The sequence below is a fragment of the Mus musculus genome, chromosome 4 (assembly GCF_000001635.26).
Source record: "Mus musculus strain C57BL/6J chromosome 4, GRCm38.p6 C57BL/6J".
NCBI lineage: Eukaryota > Metazoa > Chordata > Mammalia > Rodentia > Muridae > Mus > Mus musculus.
In genome coordinates this window covers 112,737,620-112,756,413 of record NC_000070.6, presented here as the reverse complement: position 1 = coordinate 112,756,413, position 18,794 = coordinate 112,737,620, and the positions used below count along the sequence as shown (strand labels likewise).

The 18,794-nt window shown below is 36.2% G+C and overlaps 1 protein-coding gene across 1 annotated transcript in view; it reads left to right on the top strand.

Annotated features, from left to right (window-relative positions):
* Skint10 (selection and upkeep of intraepithelial T cells 10) overlaps positions 1-18,794 on the top strand; it is a 64,032-nt gene that overhangs the window by 18,448 nt on the left and 26,790 nt on the right. The window contains exon 3 of the mRNA NM_177668.2: positions 9,574-9,855. Coding sequence (NP_808336.1) covers positions 9,574-9,855 — 282 coding nt within the window. The remainder of the gene's footprint in view (positions 1-9,573; positions 9,856-18,794) is intronic.

The following is an 18,794-nucleotide window of genomic DNA, read 5'->3' as shown; positions in this document are numbered from 1 at the left end:
ATTTCAAGAGTGTTTGTACAAGCTTGAAATCCCACCAACAATGGAGGAGTGCTCCTCTTTCTCCACAGCCTTGCCAGCATCTGCTGTCACGTGAATTTTTTTATCTTAGCCATTCTGACTGGTATGTGGTAGAATCTCAGGGTTGTTTTGCTTTGCATTTCTCTGATGATTAAGGATGTTGAACATTTTTCCAGGTGCTTCTCAGCCATTTGATATTCCTCAGTTGAGAATTCTTTGTTTGCCTCTGTGCCCCATTTTTTAATGTGGTTATCTGGTTTTCTGGAGTCCATCTTCTTGAGTTCTTTACATATATTTGATATTGTTCACCTATGTGATTTAAGATTGGTCAAGATCCTTTCCCAGTCTGTTGGTGGCCTTTTTGTCTATTGACAGTTTCTTTTGCCTTACAGAAGCTTTGCAATTTTATGTGGTCCCATTTATGAATTCTCAATCTTATAACATAAGCCATTGCTGTTCTATTCAGGAATTTTACCCCTGTGTCCATATCTTCAAGGCTTTTCCACATTTTCTCCTCTATAAGTTTCTGTGTCTCTGGTTTTACATGGAGTTCCCTGATCCACTTAGACTTGACCTAAGTACAAGGAGAAAATAATGGATCAATTCACACTCTTCTACATGATAACCACCAGTTGTGTCACCACCATTTATTGAAGATGCTCTCTTTCTCTCCACTGGATGGTTTTATCTCCCTAGTCAAAGATCAATTGACCATAGGTGTGTGAGTTCATTTCTGGGTCTTCAATTTTACTCCATTGGTCTACTTGTCTGTTCCTATACCAGTACCATGATGTTTTTATCACAATTGCTCTGTAGTACAGCTTTGGGTCAGGCATGGTGTTCCACCAGAGGTTTGTTTTTTACCATTGAGAAGAGTTTTTGCTATCCTAGGATTTTTGTTATTCCAGATGAACTTGCAAATTGCCCTGTCTAATTCGTTGAAGAATTGAGTTGGAATTTTGATGGGGATTGCATTGAATGTGTAGGTTGCTTTTGGCAAGATAGCCATTTTCACTATATTGATCCTGTCAATCCATGAGCATAGGAAATCTTTCCATCTTCTGAGATCTTCTTTGATTTTTTTCTTCAGAGACTTGTATTTCTTATCATGCAGGTCTTTCACTTCCTCAGTTAGAGTCACACCAAGGTATTTTATATTATTTGTGAGTATTGTGAAGGGTGTTATTTCCCTAATTTCTTTCGCAGCCTGTTTATCCTTTGTGTAAAGAAAGGCCACTGATTTGTTTGAGTTAATTTTATATCCAGCTACTGCACTGAAGCTGTTTATCAGGTTAAGGAGTTCTCTGGTGGAATTTTGGGGTCACTTATATATACTATCTTTTCATCTGCAAATACTGATATTTTGACTTCTTCCTTTCCAATTTATCCCCTTGATCTCCTTTTGTTGTTGAATTGCTCTGGCTAGGACTTCAAATACTATATTGAATAGGTAGGGAGAAAGTGGGCAGCCTTGTCTAGTCCCTGATTTTAGTGGGATTGCTTCCATCTTCTCTCCATTTACCTTGATGTTGGCTACTGGTTTTCTGTAGATTGCTTTTAGTATGTTTAAGTATGGGCCTTGAATTCCTGATCGTTCCAAGACTTTTATCATGAATGGGTGTTGGGTTTTTTCAAATGCTTTCTCAGCATCTAAAGAGATGATCATGTGTTTTTTTTTTCTTGGAGTTTGTTTTTATAGTAGATTACATTGATGGACTTCCCTATATTAAACCATCCCTGTAACCCTAGGATGAAGCCTCCTTGGTCATGATGGATTATCATTTTTGATGTGTTCTTGGATTCGATTTGCAAAAATTTTATTGAATATTTTTTTATCGATATTCATAAGGGAAATTGGTCTGAAGTTCTCTATCTTTTTTGGGTCTTTATGTGGTTTAGGTATCAGAGTAATTTGGCTTCATAGAATGAGTCACATAGAGTACCTTCTGTTTCTATTTTGTGGAGTAGTTTGAGAAGAACTGTAATCAGGTCTTCTTTGAAGATCTGATAGAACTCTGCACTAAACCCATCTTGTCCTTGGCTTTTTTTGCTTGGAAGACAATTAATGACTGCTTCTATTTCTTTAGGGGATATAGGACTGTTTAGGTCATTAATCTGATCCTGCTTTAACTTTGGTACCTGCTATCTGTGTAAAAATTTGTCCGTTTCATCCAGGTTTTCCTCTTTTTTTTATTATAGCCTTTTGTAGAAGAATCTGATAGTGTTTTGGATTTCCCAGATATCTGTTGTTATGTGTTCCTTTCATTTCTGATTTTGTTAATTAGGACGCTGTCCCAGTGCCCTCTTGTGAGTGTGGCTAAGGGATAGTCTAACTTGTTGATTTTCTTAAAGAACCAGCTCCTGGTTTGGTTGATTCTTTGAATACTTCTTTTTGTTTCAGCTTGGTTGATTTCCCCCATGAGTTTGATTATTTCTTGCTGTCTACTCCTCTTGAATGAATTTGCTTCCTTTTGTTCTAGAGCTTTTAGGTGTGCTGTCAAGCTGCTAGTGTATGCTCTGTCTAGTTCCTTTTTGGAGGCACTTAGAGCTATGAGTTTTCCAATCAGGAATGCTTTCATTGAGTCCCATAAGTTTGGTATGTTGTGGCTTCATCTTCATTAAACTCTAAAATGTCTTTAATTTCTTTCTTTATTTCTTCCTTGACCAGGGTATCATTGAGGAGAGTGTTGTTCAATTTCCATGTGAATGTTGGATTTGTACTATTTATGCTGTTATTGAAGATCATACTTAGTCCATGGTGATGTGATAGGATGCATGGGACAGTTTCAACATTTTTGTATCTGTTGAGGCCTGTTTTGTGACCAAGTATATGCTCAATTTTGGAGAAGGTACCATGAGGTTCTGAGAAGGAGGTATATCCTTTTGTTTTATGATAAAAAGTTCTGTCGATATCTGTTAAGTTTTGTTTCATAACTTCTGTTAGTTTCACTGTGTCTCTGTTTACTTTCTCTTTCTAGTATCTGTCCATCGATGAGAGTGGGGTCTTGAAGTCTCCCGCTATTATTGTGAGAGGTACAATGTGTGCTTGGAGCTTTACTACAATTTCTTTAATGAATGTGGCTTCCCTTGCATTTGGAGCATAAATATTGAGAATTGAGAGATCATCTTGGGAGATCTTCCCCTTCGATGAGTATGAAGTGTCCCTCCTTGTATATTTTGATAACCTTGGGATGGAAGTTGATTTTAATCGATATTAGAATGACTACTCCAGCTTGTTTCTTCAGACAGTTTGCTTGGAAAATTGTTTTCCAGCAATTTACTCTGAGGTAGTGTCTGTCTTTTACCCTGAGATGGGTTTCCTGTAAGGAGCAAAATGTTGGTTCCTGTTTGTATAGCCAGTCTGTTATTCTGTCTTTTTATTGGGGAATTGAGTCCATTGATATTAAGAGATATTAAGGAAAAGTAATTGTTGCTTTCTGTTATTTTAGTTGTTACTGTTGCTATTCCTTTCTTGTGGCTCTCTTTCTTTAGGTTTATTGAAGGATTACTTTCTTGCTTTTTCTAGGGTGTAGTTTCCGTCCTTGCATTGGTGTTTTCCCATTATTATCCTTTGAAGGGATGGATTCATGGAAAGATATTGTGTGAATTTGGTTTTGTCATGGAATACTTTGGTTTCTCCATCTATAGTAATTGAGAGTTTTGCTGGGTATAGTAGCCTGGGCTGGTATTTGTGTTCTCTTAGGGTCTGAATAACATCAGTCCAGGTTCTTCTGGCTTTCATAGTTCGTGGTGAGAAATCTGGTATAAATCTAATAGGTCTGCCTTTATATGTTATTTGACCCTTTTCCCTTATTCCTTTTAATATTCTGTCTTTATTTAGTTTATTTAGCATTTGCTGTTCTGATTATTGTGTGTCTGGAGGATTTTTTTTCTGGTCTAGTCTATTTGGAGTTCTATGGGCTTCTTGTATGTTCTTGCCATCTCTTTCTTTAGTTATGGGAAGTTTTCTTCTATAATTTTGTTGAAGATATTTGCTGGCCCTATAAGTTGAAAATCTTCCTTCTCATCTACTCCTATTATCCGTAGGCTTGGTTTTCTCATTGTGTCCTGGATTTCCTGGATGTTTTGAGTTGGGATCTTTTTGCATTTTGCATTTTCCTTGATTGTTGTGTCAATGTTCCCTATGGAATGTTATGCACATGAGATTCTCTCTTCTTTCTCTTGTATTCTGTTGCTGGTGCTCACATCTATGGTTCCTGATTTCTTTCTTAGGGTGTCTATCTCCAGAGTTGTCTCCCTTTGAGTTTTCTTTATTGTTTCTACTTCCGTTTTTAGATCCTGGATGGTTTTGTTCAATTCCATCACCTGTTTGGTAGTGTTTTTCTGTAACTCTCTAAGGGATTTTTGTGTTTCCTCTTTAAGGGCTTCTAGCTGCTTACCTGTGTTTTCCTATATTTCCTTCTTAAAGTCCTCCATCATCATCACGAGAAGTGACTTTAGATCCATGTCTTGCTTTTCTGGTATGATGGTGTATCCAGGACTTGCTACGGTGGAAGAGTTTGGTTCTGATGATGCCAAATAACCTTGGTTTCTGTTGCTTCTGTTCTTATGCTTGCCTCTTCCATCTGATTATCTCAAGTGCTTGATGCCCTCAATATATCTGATTGGAGCCTGTCCTTCGTATAATCCCAGTTGATTCAGGACTCCTCAGAGTCCAGCTTTCTCTGTGATCCTTTGATTATGTGTTTCTGTGAACCTGAGATTCTGGGTGTGTCAGAGTTTTTGGCAGTCAAGCTTCCTCTGAGACCCTGAAATACTAGTGTGACCCAGCTCCTGTTATCCTGGGATCCTGTTGTCCTAAGATCCTGGGCGTGTTACAGTGCCTGGAAGTGGTGACTACTTTGAGTACCTTGGAGTTGTCTGGTCTGTTTGAAACCAAGGTAAACCAGAACTGATCAACAGGTACCCAAGCCTCTGGTTAGGAAGGGCTCTGGTGTCCTTGTTCCTGCTGTCACAGGCCCATCACAATTGGATTGGAACAGATGTTGTTTTCCACTCACCAATGATCCTAAGATCACATGGAGAGTCCTCTGGGGGTGGGAGGGGGTGTCCGCCAATTTTGCACCCAAGGTGATCCGGTGCTGGTGCCAGCCAGAAGGACTTTCCTTATGTTTTTGATAACTTTTTTTTTGAATGCCAATTTTATTCGATATTAGAATGAGTACTTTGGCTTGTTTCTTGGGACCATTTGTTTGGATTTTTTTTCCAACATTTTACTTTGAGGTTGTGTATTTGTTATTGAGTTGTGCTTTCCTTATGTAGCAAAATGCTGTGTCCTTTTAAGTTTCCAGGTTGTTAGTCTATGTCTTTTAATTGTGGAATTGTGTTCATTGAAGTTAAGAGATATTAAGGACTAATGATCGTCGCTTCCTATTATTTTTGTTGTTAGAGTTAGAACTATGTTTGTATGGCTCTCTTCTTTTAGGTTTGTTGTGAGAAGATTAATTTCTTGCTTTTTTTGGGGGGTGCAGTTTCCCTTGTTATTGTGGAGGTTTCTCTCTATTATTGTTTATAGATCTGGATTTGTGGGAAAATATTGTTTAATTTCATTTGGTGATGGAATATCTTGATTTCTCTATCTATGGTAATTGAGAGTTTTGCTGGGTATAGTAGCCTGGGTTGTCATTTGTGTTCTCTTAAGATCTCTATGACTTCTACCTAGGATCATCTGGCTTTTACAGTCTCTGGTGAGAAGTGTGTTAAAATTCTGATAAGTTTGCCTTTATATGTTAGTTGACCTTTTTGGGACTCTTCACTCTCTTCTATACAAATGATCCTTATGTTTGGTCTTCTCATTGTGTTCTGGATTTCCTGGATGTTTCCTGTTAGGACCTTTCCATTTTCATTGATGTTGTAACAATGTTTTCTATGGTATCTTTTGAACCTGAGATTCTCCCTTCTTTCTCTTGAATTCTGTTTATTATGCTTGCATCTAGGACTCCTGATCTCTTTCATAGGTTTTCTATGTCCAGACTTGTCTACCTTTGTGATTTCTTTATTGTTTCTCTTTCCATTTCATTTTTCTTTCCATTTTTAGATCTTAGATGGTTTTGTTCAACATCTTCACCTTTTTGGTTGTGTTTTCCTATATTTCTTTAAGGGATTTATGGGTTTCTTCTTTAAGGGCTTCTACCTGTTTTCCTGTGTTCTGTATTTCTTTATGTCCTACTCAAAGTCCTTTCTCAGCAACATGAGAAGGGATTTTAGATCAGAATTTTGCTTTTCCCAGTGTGTTGTTGTATCTAGGCCTTGCTGTGGTGGGAGAACTGGGTTATGATCATGTCAAGTAATATTGGTTTCTCTAGGTTATATTCTTGTGCTTTCCTTTCAACTTCTTGTGTTCTCTGGTGTTAGCTGGCCTTGCTGTCTCTGACCTTTCAGCCTTTCCTGCCTGTGAGCCTATAAGTTTTCTTTAGGTGGGATTGGGCTGTGAAAGGCTGTAGTATAGCACCTGCTCCTGGGTGCAGATGGAAACCAGAAGCATCCTGTCCCTGGCTGTAAAGTGGTTCCTGTGTTCCCTGGGTCTTTGGGGGTCAGATCCCATTTTGGGCCAGGTATTGGGTGATTATTTTGGTCTCACCTCCCAGCATGGGTGTCTCCATATTCCTGGGTGTCATGATTTCTCTGGGTGGGATTGGGGTGTAGAGGGTTGTAGCACAGGGTCTGTTTTTGGGCACAGATGGAAAATGGAAACAGCAGGCCCAGTCTTAAGCAGACCCAGTGCAGGTTTTTACAGCTGCTGTGAAATCATGTTTGCAAAGCTTTGTCATTTTTGAAGATTTTTTTCTTCAATGTAGAAACAAAACTGGCTTTTGTAGTCTTTACCACCAAGGAGCATAGGGAATAAGGCCAAGGATAGGCAAATGGGACTTCATGAAGATAAGTGTTTATGTTCAGCAAAGAAAATTGTCAACCAAGTGAAGAGGTAGCCTTTAATCATAACACCTGAGAGGCAAAGACAGGTGAATCTTTGTGAGTTAAAACCTGCATGGTGTACATCAGATGTTTCAGGCCAATTAGAATTATATACTGAGATTTTTTTTTTTCACAAATTAACCTACTAAAACAAAACATCTAAAAGCATATTTGAAACAATAATTTTAAAAATAATTTTAAGAGACTACAAATTTGAGAGAGACCAAGGGGTACATGGGACGGGCTCAAGGGAGGAAAGGAAAATAGGGAATGAAATAATGACTTAATCTCCCAAGAAGCTAATATAATCTGCTTTTTCTAAAACAATGTCTGAGATTATATCACATATGTACACCACATATAAAACATACCTGCATATACACATGCATGTGTATATGTATATATATATATATATATATATATATATATATATATATATATATATATATATACATATATATATATGCATGCACATATGGATGTATGAATGCACGTATGTATCTATGTATAAATATCAATAAATCCAAATATACTATGAACATGTTTTGCAAATTTCTTTTAAAATATGAATTTTAAGCAATTTTATAAGAATATTTTGCTATTGATTTTATAGTTGTAGAGAATTCCATCATGTGATCAATCAAAATCAATTTAACTCTGTTCTATTATGTAAACTTACTGAACTATTGTTATACCATCACATAATAATGAAAGACATTAAAATATATCACTAAAATGAAATATTTATTATTATTTCAAGTTATTATATGCTAATTCAATGCTAGTAATTTAAATTATTACATATAAACATTCATATATGTATAAATGGAAATTTTAGTGTTGATCTATCAGGTCACATGAACCTCTGCAAAAATCCCTTGTAATTTAATTATATTTTATTGAATTGATTGAGCTTTATAGAGTTTATTGACACCTCTGTCTGTACTCAGAATAGTTCCCTCTACTTTGATGTGGCCCTTAAAGGAGCACTTCCTTTAGTGAAGTTTCTGCCCTGGCAGGTGCTAAACTCCCTTAGTGTAGGGCTCCCCGAGCTCTTACAGACAGTCAAATGCTCACTAGTTCCTTTTCTATGTAATTGTAATAACTCAAATATGAGATGGGCTTAATCTAACATTATCTTCACCCCCTTGGACTGAGAATTCTGATTATTCATCATTATCTTAAATTCTTTAAAGGAAAGAAAATAATTAGTTTCTTCCCACAATAAGTAAATTGTACAAAAGCAAATACATTGTGCACCTCTCTGCACTTTGTTATTTTTCTGTTTTGATCCTCCAGCTGCTTATTTTGTTGGAGTTTTAATTAATTTTGGGAAGTGGTTTTACAATTTATCCACCATTGAGTGTTGTCTCCCCAGTCGGGAAGTTGTGGCAGTTTTCACATTCACATTCATTACTATATTACTTAGAATTTTGGTAACAAAAACTCTAAATGTATGCATTAATAAATTATTTTAAAAATCTATTTTAACACCTATATTTGCTATTTGCATACTAGTCTAACTTTCAAAAGAACTTGCTTCAGTGACTAAGCTCAAGATATGGTGATGTAAATGCCAAAATAGACAGTGCAGAGATAGGAATTCTGTTGTCTTGAAATTGTTTTTCTTTTTGAAGTGAGATATATGTAACACAGAGATAAGTACATAAAATGTACAAATTTGTGAATTTTTGCTTGTAGACACACTCACAAACTTAATCTTCGACTCTAGATACTGAATATTTTCAGCAGCTCAAAATGTTTTATTAATCTTTCCTAGTCAATATCATGATCTTATTGCCAAGGTTATCAAATGTCTAACTTTCATTGCCAGAGATAAATCACAAACATTACTATATTATTTCATTTACAACAATCTCTTTAATGGCCATAATTACTCACCATTATTTATTTATCATATGACAGGAGTTTATTTATTCTTTTGCATTTGTTTTCAGTATTAGTATTAGTATTTGTTTTTATTGTTTAGATTACTTTGAGTCAATATATATGTATATATATGTCGTATATATATGCATATATATATATATATATATAAATATATTGACACTTTCATATATAAAGTGTTTTGTCTTTTTATCTGTGGCAATGTCAGTCCTGCTTCTTCAACTTTCTAATGGGGGTCAAGTACGTCTCAGTGAGGTCCTGTTTTGCATTTCACTGGTTGGTGATGATGTTGAACATCCTTATATATTCTTACTGATATCATTATGATATCTCTTCAAACAAATATGTTTTCTAGTGTTTTCACATTTTAGAAACTAAACTTGATTTATAATGCCTGTCATCTAGTTTGAACACAGTTCCTTTCCCAGATATAGTGTGGATATTTTCTATTTCATGGCTTTCTCTTTTTGCTCATATCCTGATCTACAGAAATTACTAAATTTATGAAGTCTAATTTATTATTTTTCTCTGATTATGTTTTTATATCTTCCCAGTGTGTGTTTGATTTACAGTACTGCTTTTGCCCTGATTGTGACTATCCACATTCCCAATGGGACACAAGCAACAGACCACTGGGAATGACAACTTTCACAAACTTTTCAACTCTTGAATTTACACTGAATCATAATAACACTTTTCTCCTCTCCCTAGCTATGAGCTTGGATATACAGATTAACATTCAGGTTCCAGATACAGAAGGGGTACTCTTGGAGTGTACTTCAGGAAGCTTGATCCCACCTGCTGAGATGACATGGAGAGACAGCAAAGGGAATATAATTCCACATTCAACCACATTTGACTCTCAGGATAGAGCTGGGTTATTGTATTTGAAAAGCAGCATTCTTCTGAAGAACAGAGTTCAAAGTCCTATTACTTGCTCCATTTACAATGTAACAACTAATCGGGAGAAAAAAAGAAGCGTTGTCCTACCAGGTAAGCTTTTATGACTTGGTTCTATCAGATATCAATTGTTTTAATCAAGGAGTCAAATTAAGGAGAAAATTTAGTGAAATAATAAATGTGAAGTTATGTTACATGCTACAAATTGCTATAAAGTTGCATTATTTGAGTTGCTGAAAATCAGAAAAATACTGGATGCTATGGAGAATACTTTAAAGAAAAGCATTATGGTTGGTGAGAACGCTCAGAAGTTAAGACCATTTGTTCTCTTTGATGACCTGTTTGCTTCCTAGCACCCATACCAAATGAATCACAACTCTCTGTAAATTCAGCTTTAGGAAATCCAATGTTCTCTTCTGGTCTCCACATGTACTTGTATGTATGTGATTAGATATACTCACAGATAGTCACCTACACACACACACACAGACACACACACACACACACACATATATAGTTTAAATCTTAAAGAAAGTGTTGTAATAATTTGACAATAAGCTCTCAATATGTATTGCACATTACGGGTTCAAAAGTTATATCACTTCCACATAAACTATTTCTAGATTTGAACCCTTGAATATTATTTTTCTTTCAAACCTTGTTTTGTCTCATCTGGAAAATAGGATGTATAACTTCTGATGTAAAAAGAAGATTAGAATTTTTTTGGTATGTGTCTTTGTGGATAAGAGGAGTCAAGGTAACAATGGAAATGTTATATTCTAAATACAAAGATAGATGAAAACACCAGGAAGCATAAAAGGGATGACAAGTCAGCTTAAAGGCATAAAAGTTGGATGGTTACACAGATAGGCAGGAAACCGCCTTCAGTCCCATGTCAGATAATGGAGGGAGACATAAAAACAAAGTCTAAACCATAAAGAATTCTGGCAATCTGTGAAAGACTGATGATCCTTATCATAGAATACACTGAAGTTCTCATTAGCTTTAAGTTCAATGTGTGTTCAGAAGGAGGAGATTTGATGTGATAGTCACTCCTCTGGCATGGCTGGTCAGTATTAAATAAAAATAATCCATTTTGTTGTTCTTTTTGTCTCAGATCAATATACACAAGCTCTGAACCAGCAGTTGGAGACATCCTTTTACCCTCCACAGTTTTTGACTCATCAGTGGCCCAGAAACAAAAGAGCAAGACAACTTTAGAATAACCCGTCTAAGATCATGAGCCAAAATAAGACATTCTTCTTAAAATTTTTTAATTAGTTAATTCATTTACTTTACATCCCAACTACACTTTCCCCTTCCTCTTCTCTTCCAAGTCCTTCCCCCTCTAGAATACTTCCATCCGCTCCTCCAACCCTATTCTTCAGAAAAGAGGATGCCTCCCATAGATATACACCTGCCTTGGCATATCAACTTTCAATAAAACTAGGCTCATCTTCTCCTATTGAGGCCAGAAGAGACAGCCCAGAAAGGGCAAACGTTCCCAAAGTCAGGTATCAGAGTCAAGGATAGTTTCTGCTCACACATGGAGACCAAGTTGTACAACTGTTACATATATTCAGAGGCTCTATGTCAGTCCCAAGAATGCTCCCTGTAGGTAATTCAGTCTCTGTGGGTTCCAAGGTTAGTTGATTATGTAGGTTTTCTTGTGGACTCCTTGACCTCCTGGTTCCTATTATCATGCCTCCTTTTCTCTAAAAAGCTCTGCCCAAATGTTTAGATGTGGATCTGTGGATCTGTTTCCATCAGTTGGTAGATGAACACTCTCTGATGCTGGTTGGGCTAAGCTTCTGTCTGCAAGTATAACAGAATGTCATTAATGCTATGTGGGATGGATTCCCTCTCATGGTGTGGGTTTCAAGCTGTACCAGTTATTTGTTGGTGTATTTCTCAATTTCTGCTTTATCTTGACTTCTGCTTATCTTGTAGGCAAATTGTATGTTGAAGGTTTTATGGCTGGATTGGTGTCCCAATTCCTACACTGTAAGTCTTGCCTAGTTAGAGGAGATAGCCATTTCAGGATCTGTATCCCCTATTGCTAGGAGTCTTAACTAGATTAGCCCTCATAGGTTCCTGGGAGTTTCCATTACCCTAGGTTTCTAGCTTATCCCAGATATGTTCCCTCCCAATTTTGATTGTCTTTTCAGTACTCTCTCCCACTACCTTCTCCCTACCAGATACCTTCTGTTTCAGTATCTACTTTCACTCCATTTAGTTCCCTCACTTCATTAACCCACAATATCTATTCTATTTTACCTTCTCAGTGAAATTCACATATCCTACCTTAAGCCCTCCTTGTTAGTTAATATTTTTGGGTCTGTGGATTGTAGTGCAGTTATCCTGTACTTTATGCCTAATATTAACTTATACCTGAATACATGCCTTGCTTTGTCTTTCTGGGTCTGGGTTACCTTGCTCAGGATGATATTTCCTAATTCCATCCATTTTCCTGAAAATGCCATGATGTCATTGTTTTTAATATCTGTGCAATACTTCATTGTTTAAATGTACCATGTTTCCTTTATCCATTCTTCAATTTAGTGACAATGGTTGATTCCAATTTTTGGCAATTATTAATAAAGCTGCAATGGACAGAGTTGAGCTAGCATTCTTTTGGTAGAACAGAGTGTTCTTTGAATATATGACCAGTCGTGATATAGCTAGGTCTTGAGGTAGATCAGTAACCATTTTTTTATAAACTGCCAAATTGACTTCCACAGTGACAGTACAATTTTGCACTCCCACCAGTATCTGAAGAATGTTCCCCTTGCTCCACCTCCTTGCCCGTATAAGCTGCCAGTTGAGTTTTTATCTTAGCCATTCTGATGGTGTAAGATGAAATCACAGGGTCCTTTTGATTTTCCTTTCCCCATGGCTAAGTATATTGAACATTTTTTAAGTCCTTTCAGATATTAGAGTTTCTTCTTTGAAGAATTCTGTTTGAAGAAGAGGATCTGTATCTAATTTTAATTGGGTTGTTTGGTTTGATGATGTCTAAATTTTTTGAGTTCTTAATATATTTTGGATATCAGTCCTCTGTTGAATGTAGGATTGAGGAATATCTTTTCCCATTATATAGGCTGCTATTTTGTCCTTTTGACAGTGCCTTTGCCTTAAGACGCTTTTTAATGTCATGAGGTCCCATTTATTAATTCATTGCTTATTAGTGTCTCCTGTGCCAATGCATTCAGCTGTAGGATTTCTTTGGTTGAATTTTAGGGGTCACTTAGTATAGCATCCGATCATCTGTGAATAATGGTACATTGACCTATTCTTTTCTAATTTGTATCTCCATGATCCCTTTCAGTTTTCCTATTTCTCTAGCTAGAATTTCAAGTAATATGTTGGATATGTAAGGAGAGAATGGACAATCTTGTCCCTGTTTTAGTGGAGTTGCTTTCTCGATTTAATTTGTTGTTGGCTATTGGCTTGCTGTATATTGCTTTTGTTATATTTATGCATGTACATTTTATCCCTGAAATATCCAAGAAATTTATCTAAATGGGTTCTTGGATTTTGTCAAATGCCTTTTCAGCACCTAGTGTGGTGATTTTGTGTTTTGTCTTTAAGTTTGTTTATATGGTGCATTACATTGATGAATTTTCATATGTTGAACCATCCTTGTATTTCTGGGATGAAGCCTACATGACCTTGTTAGATGATCTTTTTGATATGTTCTTGGGTTCAGGTTAGAGGTATTTTATTGAGTACTTTTGCATCAATATTCATAAGGAAAAGTGGTCAGAAATTCTCATTCTTTGTTGAGTCTTAGTGTGGGCTAAGTATCAGGGTGACTGTGGCCTCATAAAATGAATTTGACAATGTTCCTTCAGTTTCTCTTTTGCAGAATAATTTGAAAAAAAAATATTGGTATTAGCTCCTCTTTGAAAGTTTGATAGAATTCTGTGCTAAAACTGCCTGGTACTAAGCTGTTATTGGTTGGAAGACTTTTAATAATGCTTCAATTTTCCTTAGGATTTAGGTCTATTTAAACTGATGAATTAATTTTGGTAAGTGGTATCTATGGAAAGAATTGTCCACATCTTTCAGGTTTTCCAATTTGGTAGAGTACCAGTTTTTAAAGTATGACCTAATAGTCCTTTGGATATTCTTGATGTCTGCTGTTGTCTCCTTTTTCATTCATGATTTTGTTAACGTGCAATTTTGTATCTGACTTTTAGTTACTTTGACTAAGGTTTTGCCTGTCTTGATGATTTTCTCAGAGGACCATATCTTTGTTTGAATGTTTCTTTGTATTGTTTCTCTTTTTATCTATTTTATTGATTTCAGCCCTCAATTTAATTACTCCTGCATTATTTGCCTTTTCAATATGCTTGTTTCTTTTTATTTTATAGCTTTCAGTTGTGATATTATATTGTTAGTATGAGATTTCTCCAATTTCTTTAACAAGACACTTAGTGCCATGAACTTTCATTTTAGCATTACTTTGCTTCCCATAGTGTGTGTATGTTATGTATTCATTTTCATTTTCATTGTAGGGAGCTCTCTCTCTCTCTCTCTCTCTCTCTCTCTCTCTCTCAATTGCTTTCTCACTCTCACTCTCTCCTCTTCTTTTTTCTCTGTCTTGACACCATAGTCCTTGAATTCAGAGTAGTTAAGTTTCCATGAATTTGTACACTTTATATACATGGGTTGTAAACCCAGCTACTGAATACTTGGTAAATTTGGAGAATATTCCTTTAGGTGCTTAAGAAGAAAGCATACTCTTCTGTGTTTGGGTGAAATGTTTTATAGATATTTGTTAGGCTATATGATTCATAACATCTCAATGAGGTTTTACTTTGCATTTTTCTGATGAGTGATGATTTTGAACAACTTTACATACACTTATTGATCATTATGGTATCATCTCTTTAAAATAAATACATTTATTGATTTTTCATTTAGAAAACTAACTTTATTTATAGCACCCGTCATTTATTTTGAACACAGTTTTTGTTGTTGTTGTTGTTGTTTGTTTTGTTTTCTCTCAGATATAGTATAGATATGTTCTAGTCTTGACTTTCTCTTTTTTTCCATATTGTGATGTACAGAAATTACTCAATTTCATGAAATCTGATTTATCATTTTTCTCTGACTGATATTTTTTGTCTTTAAAACTTGTGTTTGCCTTAGGGTATTGCTTTTGTCTTAATTGTGGCTATTCACATATGGGATATAGGTAACAGCCCATTGAAAATGAACATTAACAGAAACTTCTTAACTATTGAATTCACACTAATGATTCATAATGCCATATTTCTCCTCTTCTTAACTATGAGCTTCTATATACAGATTAATATTCAGGTTCTAGATACAGAGGGGTACTTCAGGAAGTTTGACCAGATGACATGAAGAGTCAACAAGTGGAATATAATTCCACACTCACCAACATTGGAATCTCAGGATATTTTCCAACATTATTTTTCTGTTTAGATTGTGTTTGGATGACCTGCTCACTCATGAGAGGTGGTATTGAAGTCTCCCACTATCCATGTGTGAGATTCACAGTGTGGTTTAAGCATTAGTAATGTTTCTTTATTTTTTTTAAAGTTTTAAACTTCTTTTTTAAAAATATTTTTATTAGGTATTTTCCTCATTTACATTTCCAATGCTATCTCAAAAGTCCACCATACCATCCTCTCCACTCCCCTACACACCCACTCCCACTTTTTGGCCTTGCATTCCCCTGTACTGGGGCATATACAACTTGCATGTCCAATGGACCTCTCATTCCAATGATGGCCTACTAGACCATCTTTTAATACATATGCAGCTAGAGTCAAGAGCTTGGGGGTACTGGTTAGTTCATAATGTTGTTCCACCTATAGGGTTGCAGATCCCTTTAGCTCCTTGGGTACTTTCTCTAGCTCCCCATTGGGGGCCCTGTGATCCATCCAATACCTGACTGTGAGCATTCACTTCTGTGTTTGCTAGGCCCCAGCATAGTCTCACAAGAGACAGCTATATCAGGGTCCTTTCAGCAAAATCTTGCTAGTGTATGCAATGGTGTCAGCGTTTGGAGGCTGATTATGGGATAGATCCCTGGATATGGCAGTCTCTAGATGGACCATCCATTTGTCTCAGCTCCAAACTGTGTCTCTGTAACTCCTTCCATGGGTGTTTTGTTCCCAATTCTAAGAAGGGGCAACATGTCCACACTTTGGTCTTCGTTCTTGAGTTTCATGTATTGCACAAATTGTATCTTATATCTTGGGTATTCAAAGTTTCTGGGTTAATATCCATTTATCAGTGAGTATATATCATATGAGTTCTTTTGTGGTTGGGTTACCTCACTCAGTGTGATGCCCTCCAGATCCATCCATTTGCATAAGAATTTTATAAATTCATTCTGAAACTGTTTATCAGGTTTAGGAGTTCTCTGCTGGAATTTTTAGGGTCACTTATATATACTATCCTATCATCTGCAAAAAGAGATATATTGACTTATTCTTTTCCAATTTGATTCCCCTTGATCTCCTTTTGTTGTCCAATTGCTCTGGCTAGGACTTCAAGTATAATGTTGAATAGCTAGTGAGAAAGTGGACAGCCTTGCCTAATCCCTGATTTTAGTGGGATTGCTTCCAGCTTCTCACCATTTACTTTGATGTTGGCTACTGGTTTGTTGTAGATTGCTTTTATCATGTTTAGGTATGGGCCTTTAATTCCTGACCTTTCTAATACTTTTATCTTGAATGGGTGTTGGATTTTGTCAAATGCTCTCTCCGCGTCTAAGGAGATGCTCATGTGGTTTTTGTCTTTGAGTTTGTTTATATAATGGATTACATTGATGGATTTCCATATATTAAACCGTACCTGCATCCCTGGAATAAAACCTACTTGGTCAGGATGGATGATTGTTTTAATGTGTTCTTGGATTCATTTAGCGAGATTTTTATTGAGGATTTTTGCATCGATATTCATAAGGGAAATTGGTCTGAAGTTCTCTATCTTTGTTGGATCTTTCTGTGGTTTACATATAAGAGTAATTGTGGCTTCATAGAATGAGTTGGGTAGAGTACCTTCTACTTCTATTTTGTGGAATAGTTTGTGCAGAACTGGAATTAGAACTTCTTCTGATAGAACTCTACACTAAACCCATCTGGTCCTGGGCTTTTTTTGGTTGGGAGACTATTAATGATTACTTATATTTCTTTAGGGGATATGGGACTGCTTAGATCGTTAACTTGATCCTTATTTAACTTTGGTACCTGGTATCTGTCTAGAAATTTGTCCATTTCGTCCAGGTTTTCCAGTTTTTTTTTTTTTAGTATAGCCTTTTGTAGAAGAATCTGATGGTGTTTTGGATTTCTTCAGGATCTGTTGTTATGTCTCCCTTTTCATTTCTGATTTTGTTAATTAGGAAGCTGTCCCTGTGCCCTCTAGTGAGTCTGGCTAAGGGTTTATCTATCTTTTTGATTTTCTCAAAAAACCAGCTCCTCATTTGGTTAAATCGTTGAATAGTTCTTCTTGTTTCCACTTGGTTAATTTCGCCCCTGAGTTTCATTATTTCCTGCCGTTAACTCCTCTTGGGTAAATTTGCTTCCTTTTGTTCTAGAGTTTTTAGGTGTATTGTCAAGCTGCTAGTGTGTGCTCTCTCTCGTTTCTTTTTGGAGGCACTCAGAACTATGAGTTTCCCTCTTAGAAATGCTTTCATTGTGTTCCATAAGTTTGGGTATGTGGTGGCTTCATTTTCATTAAACTCTAAAAAATCTTTAATTTCTTTATTTATTTCTTCCTTGACCAAGGTATCATTGAGAAGAGTGTTGTTCATTTCATGTGAATGTTGGCTTTCCATTATTTATGTTGTTATTGACGATCAGCCTTAGGCCATCGTGGTCTGATAGGATACATTGGACAATTTCAATATTTTTGTATCTTTTGGGGCCTGTTTTGTGACCAATTATAGGTGCTGAGAAGAAGGTATATCCTTTTGTTTTAGGAAAAAATGTTCTGTAGATATCTGTTAAGTCCATTTGTTTCATCACTTCTGTTAGTTTCACTGTGTCCCTGTTTAGTTTCTGTTTCCACGATCTGTCCATTGATGAAAGTGGTGTGTTGAAGTCTCCCACTTTTATTGTGTGAGGTGCAATGCGTGCTTTGAGCTTTACTAAAGTTTCTTTAATGAATGTGGCTGCCCTTGCATTTGGAGCATAGATATTCAGAATTGAGAATTCCTCTTGGAGGATTTTACCTTTAATGAGTATGCAGTGTCCCTCCTTGTCTTTTTTGATATCTTTGGGTTGGAAGTCGATTTTATTTGATATGAAAATGGCTACTCCAGCTTGTTTCTTCAGACCATTTGCTTGGAAAATTGTTTTCCAGCCTTTCATTCTGAAGTAGTGTCTGTCTTTTCCCTTGAGATGGGTTTCCTGGAAGCAGCAGAATGTTGGGTCCTGTTTGTGTAGCCAGTCTGTTAGTCTATATCTTTTCATTTGGGAATTGAAACCATTGATATTAAGAGATATTTAGGAAAAGTAATTGTTGCTTCGTATTATTTTTGTTGTTAGAGTTGGCATTCTGTTCTTGTGGCTGTCTTCTTTTTGGTTTGTTGAGGGATTACTTTCTTGCTTTTTCTAGGGTGTGGTTTCTGTCCTTGTATTAGTTTTTTCTTTTATTATCCTTTGAAGGGCTGGATTCCTGGAAAGATAATGTGTGAATTTGGTTTTGTTGTGGAGTACTTTGTTTTCTCCATCTATGGTAATTGAGAGTTTGGCTGGGTATAGTAGCCTGGGCTGGCATTTGTGTCTGTATAACATCTGTCCAGGATCTTCTGGCTTTCATAGCCTCTGGTGAAAAGTCTGGTGTAATTCTGATAGGCCTGCCTTTATAAGTTACTTGACCTTTTTCACTTACTGGCTTTAATATTCTATGTTTATTTAGTGCATTTATTGTTCTGATTATTATGTGTCGGGTGGAATTTCTTTTCTGGTCCGGTCTATTTGGAGTTCTCTAGGCTTCTTGTATGTTCATGGGCAGGCCTTTTTTAGGTTTGGGAAGTTTTCTTCTAT